This window comes from Seriola dumerili, unplaced genomic scaffold (assembly GCF_002260705.1).
Source record: "Seriola dumerili isolate Sdu_G_001 unplaced genomic scaffold, Sdu_1.0 BDQW01000127.1, whole genome shotgun sequence".
Taxonomy (NCBI): Eukaryota; Metazoa; Chordata; class Actinopteri; order Carangiformes; family Carangidae; genus Seriola; species Seriola dumerili.
This window is the reverse complement of record NW_019174382.1, coordinates 866,534-874,244: the sequence shown is the minus strand read 5'-3', so window position 1 is coordinate 874,244 and position 7,711 is coordinate 866,534. Positions and strand designations below refer to the sequence as shown.

The 7,711-nt window shown below is 47.7% G+C and overlaps 1 protein-coding gene across 1 annotated transcript in view; it reads left to right on the top strand.

Annotated features, from left to right (window-relative positions):
• arfgef3 (ARFGEF family member 3) overlaps window positions 1-7,711 on the top strand; it is a 40,768-nt gene that overhangs the window by 13,305 nt on the left and 19,752 nt on the right. The window contains exons 12-20 of the mRNA XM_022748640.1: window positions 18-130; window positions 392-524; window positions 601-951; window positions 1,072-1,211; window positions 2,421-2,773; window positions 3,217-3,383; window positions 3,973-4,135; window positions 4,305-4,412; window positions 6,032-6,247. Of these exons, the coding sequence (XP_022604361.1) occupies window positions 18-130; window positions 392-524; window positions 601-951; window positions 1,072-1,211; window positions 2,421-2,773; window positions 3,217-3,383; window positions 3,973-4,135; window positions 4,305-4,412; window positions 6,032-6,247 (1,744 nt within the window). The remainder of the gene's footprint in view (window positions 1-17; window positions 131-391; window positions 525-600; window positions 952-1,071; window positions 1,212-2,420; window positions 2,774-3,216; window positions 3,384-3,972; window positions 4,136-4,304; window positions 4,413-6,031; window positions 6,248-7,711) is intronic.

Below are 7,711 nucleotides of genomic sequence, written 5' to 3'. Positions count from 1 at the left end.
GTGTGTGTGTGTGTCAGATTCTGGGCAGTCCTCAGCGGCTGTACGACCTGGCCGGTCCGTGCGTGGCCGAACCTGAAACCAGGAAGCGCTCCTTCTCGAAGAGGAAGTCTCACCTGGATCTGCTCAGACTGTTCGTAACTCCTCTCTCTGTTCCTCCTCTGAGTTTCACCTTGTGATGTTTATTCTATATATAATATCTAAAACCTTTCATACGTTAAAGTTCATGTATTTAAAGAAGCTAAAATAATACTCATGGTTCGTTCCGTCACCCTCGTCCTGAGCTCGATCTCTGTCATCAGGGACTCTTCTCCATCTTTTAATGTCTGTTTCATTTCATCTCAAAGTGTGAATGAGTGAAGATGCGTCCGTGTGTTTCCTCTTCCTCCGGCAGAGTGATGGACGGGATGACGGAGGCGTGTATGAAGGGAGGCATCGAGGCGTGTTACTCCTCCGTCTCCTGTGCCTGCGCTCTCCTGGGAGCTCTGGATGAACTGTCGCACGGCCGCGGCATCCAACCTGAGCAGGTACGCCCCCGACAGGAAACACACACACGGAGAGAAACGAGGCGTTCAGCGTGAAACGGTGACGCTGTGTTTTCAGGCTCGGCTCCTCCTCAGACGACTGGAGGACCTGAAGGACGGGACGGAGTCCACGCGGGAGTCCATGGAGATCAACGAGGCCGACTTCAGGTGGCAGAGACACATCCTGGCGTCCGAGCAGCCGCCGTGGGAGCCCGGCTCCTCCTCCTCCAACATGGCCACCAGCGGGACCACCGAGCGCAGCCCCGACATTAGCATCAGCATCACCACGGAAACGGGCCAGACCACCCTGGACCTGGAGGCGGGGGGGCTCGGACCGGGCCACACCACTCCTGAGGAGTGCGGGGAGGACGCTCGCCTCCCCTCGCCCTCATCCTGCGGCGGCCAGGAGGGGGCCACGCGTGAGCAGAGCGTGGAGCCGGAGCAGGGGAGCAAACGGGAGGAGGGGGGAGGAGCGGGGGAGGGGAGAGGGGAGAAAGAAGGAGCAGGAGCAAGAGGAGGAGGAGGAGGAGGAGGAGAGAGAGGAGGAGAGAGAGGAGTAGTGGTTCCTCCAGATGTGGTCCAGCGGAGTCACGCCCTCGTCTACCCTGACATCACCAACTTCCTGTCTGTGGAGTCCAGGACCAGGTCGCACCACGCGGGCGGGTCACGATACAGCGAGAGCAACTTCAGGTGTGTGTTTGTGTGTGTGTGAGAGTGTGTGTGAGAGTGTGTGTGAGAGTGTGTGTGTGTGTGTGTGTGTGAGAGTGTGTGTGTGTGAGAGTGTGTGTGAGAGTGTGAGAGTGTGAGAGTGTGTGTGTGTGTGAGAGTGTGTGTGAGAGTGTTTGTGTGTGTGTGAGAGTGTGTGTGAGAGTGTGTGTGTGTGTGTGAGTGTGTGTGTGTGAGAGTGTGTGTGTGAGAGTGTGTGTGTGAGAGTGTGTGTGTGTGAGTGTGTGTGTGAGAGTGTGAGAGTGTGTGTGTGAGAGTGTGTGTGTGAGAGTGTGTGTGTGTGAGAGTGTGTGTGAGAGAGTGTGTGTGAGAGAGTGTGTGTGTGAGAGTGTTAGTGTATGAGAGAGTGTGTGTGTGAGAGTGTTAGTGTGTGTGTGTGTGTGTGAGAGTGTGAGAGTGTGTGTGTGAGAGTGTGTGTGTGAGAGAGTGTGTGTGAGAGTGTTGTGTGTGAGAGTGTGTGTGAGAGGGTGTGAGAGTGTGTGTGAGAGTGTGTGTGAGAGGGTTAGTGTGTGTGAGAGTGTGTGTGTGAGTGTGTGTGAGAGTGTGTGTGTGAGAGTGTGTGTGAGAGTGTGTGTGAGAGTGTGTGTGAGAGTGTGTGTGAGAGTGTGTGTGTGAGTGTGTGTGTGAGAGTGTGTGTGTGAGAGTGTGTGTGTGTGAGAGTGTGTGTGTGAGAGTCATCACAAACTGTTTGTACGACTGATTTAATTAATGAGACACAATTAGCACCAAGTGCTAATAACAGTCGATCGCTGGAGCTTTCACTTCTCTTCATGTGCAGAGCGGCCATCTTGGATTTTGAGGTGTGGCGTTGGTGACGTTGTTCCAACTTTTCCGAGTCAGAAATCCGACTTCAGGAGGCGTTCAAGTTCAAATTTCCAACTGGAAACTGGAAATTCTGATTTCCCAGTTGAAAATGAACGCACCATAGAGCAGTGGAATACAGTTCATTTATTTATTTGCCAAACCTTATAAATAAAAGAAGCATATTTAAATAATTTAGATTTTCAAAACTCAGTATATTTATTTTATATTATTATGTTTTTTTATTGCAATGATGAAAACTTAAACTTTTATGGCTTTCAAGTGATTTTATTGATCTTTGTATCAGGTCTCACAGCTCCACAGCTCGTCAGTGTGATAGAGGTGTAACGACTCTCCCTGTTGCTCCCCCAGCATGGAGGAGCAGGACCTGTCGCGGACAGAGTTCGACTCCTGTGACCAGTACTCCATGGCTGCTGAGAAAGACTCGGGGCGCTCCGACGTCTCGGACATCGGCTCTGACAACGTCTCGCTGGCTGACGAGGAGCAGCAGACGCCTCGCGACTGCCCGGGCCACCGCTCCCTTCGCAACGCCGCCATGTCCCTCAAACTGCTCCGCAACCAGGAGGCCGACCAGCAGAGCGCCAGGCTGTTCGTCCAGTCGCTGGCGGCGCTGCTGCCCCGGCTGCTGGGATTGGCCACCGCCACCGAGGTGGACCTGTCGCTGCAGAACTTCTCCTCCACCTTCTGCTCCGGACTGCAAGCTGGTGAGTGTGTGTGTGTGTGTGTGTGTGTGTGTGTGTGTGTGTGTGTGTGTTAGCTAAACAAACAGGATATTTGCTGAGGGTGGAGTGATCTGTGCAGCAGCCTTCTCTCTTCTGTCTCTGTTGTTGGTCGAGTCTCACATGAAACATTCATTGTTTGAACAAGAACTGAAGTGAAAACAAAACTCTTGAGACTCTCTGTTGTTTTATTCATGGAAAAACACAATAACATGAAGTAAAAGAACAAAACAAACAATTACAGTTGGTTCTGCAGATTCAGAAACTACTGATTAAAACCAGAATTCATGTGTTCCCTAAACGCCTCTCATGCAGATTATTGGTAGATGCTACAATTTACAGATGTCCCCTAAACGCCTCTCATGCAGACTATTGGTAGACGCTACAATTTACAAATGAAGCCCAGTAAAGTCCCCCCCCCCCTCCAGGTGGGATCCACTCCCCGGGCTTCGAGGCAGGTGACACCCTCAGCTGTCAGTCTCTGATGAACGCAGACGGTCTGTACCTGGTGTCGTACTACGCTCTGCTGCTCAACCTCAAACTCTGCTGCTGCGACTACTACAGACGCCGAACGCTCGCTCCCGTGCTCAGCCTGGTGAGTGTCGCCTCCCTGCGTGACATCACTTCCTGCATCCCGTTCCTGACCGTCACTGTTTACTTTGCTTCATTAGACGTTTGTTGCTTTTTCTCAAGCAGTTGAATGAGAAACAGTTTTTCTCACCTCAGGGCAAATGACATATTTTAGATTCTTGTAAAGAAGGAGGTTAAAAAATGAGTCTTTCTTCAAACTTTAAAAACATTTAGAAAATAAAATGAAATAGTTGCAAGAACATGGAAATAAAGTGTCGTGGACTTTACAGATTCATGAATTCATTGTAATAAATGTATGAAAAATCAAGAAAACACAAACTGTCAACTAAAGGTGTTCGTGTTCTCTGCCGCAGCTTTTACACGTAACAACAGTTACTGTTTCATTCTTCCTTTTCTTCAGTTAATGAAATTAAAAAAAAGTGCATTTACATCTGGAGAAAGGCGAGTTTAACAGCTGTCGACCTGACGTAGAATATCTCCGACTAGAAGCTGAACACAGGAATATTTATACATTTATAGACAATAAGCAAAGAGAGAGGAGCTCAAAGTGTGTGTGTGTGTGTGTGTGTGTGTGTGTGTGTGTTGTGCAGAAGGAGTTTGTGCGTCTGATCCAGAGCAGCGGCGTCCTCGTGGTTCTGTCCCAGGCGTGGATCGAGGAGCTCTACCACCAGGTGCTGGAGCGCAACCTGCTGGGCGAGGCCGGGTACTGGGGCTCGCCGGAGGACCACGCCCTGCCGCTCATCACCACGCTGACAGGTACACACACACACACACACACACACACACCTCATATAATCCAAACGTAAGCCTACTCTCATTGGACTAGACTCACCTGGATGAAGACACTGTTTAGTTGCCATGGAAACTGTCAACATGGCCGATTTTCAGCCAATTATAAACACGTTGACCCCCCCCCTCCTCTCAGATATTGACGGTCTGGGCAGCAGTGCAATCGGCGGTCAGCTGATCAGGAGGGCCTCCAGCCAATCGCCACTCAGCTGCAACAAGGCGGGCGGTGACAGCGTGATGGCAGGTCAGTGTGTCATCATCAGCTCTAACCCTGCACGCTCAGCTCCGACCTCCACACATGAACAAGGCTGCGCCTGATGAGTAGATGAATTATATATCCAGGGAACACGATGTAACTGCCCTGTGCATCATGGGAAATCTAAGCTCAGGTGAACACAGAGCGGTGGAGGTGAAGTGAAGATGCTGGTGGTGATGGTGTTTGTCTCCACAGCGTATCAGCTCTCACTGTGTTTATGTAACAGTCTTTGTGACTCTGCTGCCTGCTGGGCCGCACACTGTGGCTTCATGTGGCACATCACATTAACTTCTAGGTCTTATGGCCGTTTATGTAACAGCTCCTGTTACAGCTTGTTACAGATTGAGCCAGAACCTTCAGAAGATGAAGCTTTAGTCCCTAAAATAAAGGTTTTAATTCATCAGTTGAATTCCTTTAAAGTGCACGAAAGAGAGAAAACTAAATCGGGTCAGTACTTGCTGTGAGCCTGGAGGATCGAGACAAACTGTTAACATGTTAAATACCTTACAGCTGCAGCTGAATCCATTTACCATGATCACAGAATAATCAAAGCAGACTGAAACCTGCCGACATGCACAATAAAAATCTGATGCATATAAAACCTTTTACTTTAAATATCTAAATGTATTCAGACTTTAGGTTCTGTCTGACTTCACAGGATGAAACAAACAAGTCGTCTGTTTGTTCGTCAGCAGAACATGTGAGGAAGTTCAAAAGATTTCAAAGAAATTTGGAGGAAAGTGAAACAAGATTCATTTTGCGAGATCGAGCATTTCATTTTTGAACAATTTATTTCTCTTTGTGTCCGTCTGACCAGATCATCACCTGGTTACCACATATTTTAACATATTAAAGCACTAAAAATGAAATAAATGAATTGTTAAGCCACTAATTCTGACTGGATGTAACTGCTCTGAGGAAGAAGAGAGAGAGAGAGAGAGAGAGAGAGAGAGAGAGAGAGATGAGGGGAAGGAAAAACAAAAAGGTGAGAGAGGGCAGAGAGAGAGAGATGGAGAAAATGAGTCAGGGACCACCTGCGCTCCTTCTGCATCCCCCTCAAGGACAAAGGATTGGCCAGAATCACCATGGTAACCACCGCTGAGTCACCCCTGATGACAGTTAAGCCCTGTGTGTGTGTGTGTGTGTGTGTGTGTGTGTGTGTGTGTGTGTGTGTGAGAGAGATCTTGGGTTTTGCTGACCTGAGTTAAAGCTCCTCCAGTGTAAAGGTCTGTGTCCATGTGTAGTGTGATTATAGATCAGCTCTAGCTTCTATATTAATACTGTGAAAGTATCAAAGCCTCAGTCCACAGAGAAATGCACACAGCCTGTATTCAGAAACTGAGCCTTAAAACCAGCCGTCAGGACTTCTGGAACTTTGTGATGTCACAACAAAGCAGTCACCAAGCCCCGCCCACCTGGACCCACCATCCAAACCTTGCAGGATTTGGTTTCTCGGAGTGTTTTTACCTGAAATCTGCTTTATTTTTATTGGATCACTCAGAAAACAGTCAGCTGCTGCTTTATAGTGAAACCTTTACACTGGATTTCCTCCAGCAGGTGGTGTTCGCACTTCCTGCCTGTAAAATGTGCCTGTGTGTGTTCTTCAGGAGCCGTGTTCTCTCGCTTCATCCTCACCGGCGTCTGGAAGAACCTGATCGACGTCCTGTCCACGCCGCTGACGGGCCGCATGGCGGGCAGCTCCAAGGGCCTGGCGTTCATCCTGGGAGCAGAGGGGGTGAAAGAGCAGAGCCAGAGGGAGAGAGACACCATCTGTCTGAGTTTAGACGGCCTACGCAAAGCTGCCGCGCTCAGCTGCGCCCTGGGTGGGTGAAACACGTGTGTGTGTGTTCATAAGAAACGTCAGGTGCATCGTTCACCCCTGTTCTCCGACACAGAGAGGTCAGAGGTCAGAGGTTTGTACGGAGGAGCAGGGACGTCACAGCAAAAGTAATAAAGCATTTCCTTAATTTCATATTTTAATAGACATTAAAATGGATTAATGAAAACAACATGAAACTCTCATGAAATAAACATTTTATAAATACATTTATTGATGAAACATGTGATTGGCTACACAGAGAAAGGCTAAATGATAAAGCTAATCGATTAGCTAACAGGAAAGGCAGCTGGAAAAAGGAAATCGAATCCAGGAATATATTCCCATTTTTAAAATACCTTTTCAAATTCTATTATTTATTCATGAATTAATAAATGTTTTGATAAATGGTTTATTTAATGAGAGTTTTGTGCTGTTTTTGTAAATCCATTTTTAAATGTGAAGTATTAATTGATGGATTAATCGTTCATTTATAAATTCTTTTTATAATTCCTGTGTTTAATGCCTATTAGAATATGAAATGAAGGAAATGCTTCATCTGCGCCTCCACACTTCTGTATCACGTAGAAAACACAAACACATTTCAGCCCCAAGACATTTCTAATCAGCGGTTCTTCTGTCAGAGCGCAGGTTCAACCCCCCGGCTGTTTTCATAGTTTTGGGCTGATTTGACCTTTTGAATAGTTCTGATGTTCACAGAATATTTCTCTTTTACTCTAGTTGAACCCCCCCCCCCCCAAGAAACATCAGCCTGTGCTGTTAAATAATGCAGCAAGAAGCAGCAGGACAGCACTTACGTTCTCTGTCATGTTTCCTCCGCTGTCACCAGTGCAGACTCTCTCTTACTGTTACTATAGTCACAGACTGTAAATAAAGATGGCCGTCGCCTCTGTGACGTCACCCACAGGTTTCTGAAGCTCAGAGTGAGCTGCTCCACTGTCGCCATCTTGGCAGTACCTGACTCCGCCCCTAACTCCCATCTAATCCAAATATGGTCAAAGAGGAGGGGCGTACCGGTTTGTGGCAAACATACACTCACCCACCTGTCACTCAAAGAGGCCACGCCCTTAATCCTCCATAACTGTAGTCCTTAATAAAGTGTAAACAGGTGAGTTATATAAACAGGTGAATTATATAAACAGGTGTCATGAAGGAGGAAATTAGCTCTAGAGACCAAAACAGTTTCTGTTCCAGGCTGTAAACATGTTGATTTCTGCTGTAAAGTTGGACATTTTAACATGGGAGTCTATGGAGACTGACTCACTGTTGGAGCCAGACTCTAGTGGACGTTAGAGGAACTGCAGCTTCTGGTTCTTCTTCATGTTTCAGGTTGATGCTTGGTATGAATGCATGAAACAGAAAGCCACGAAGACGTAGCCCCACCCAACATGAACCTGAGCAGAGGTCTAATCAGCCAGAATAATTGAAAACACTCGTTAGGATGCAAACA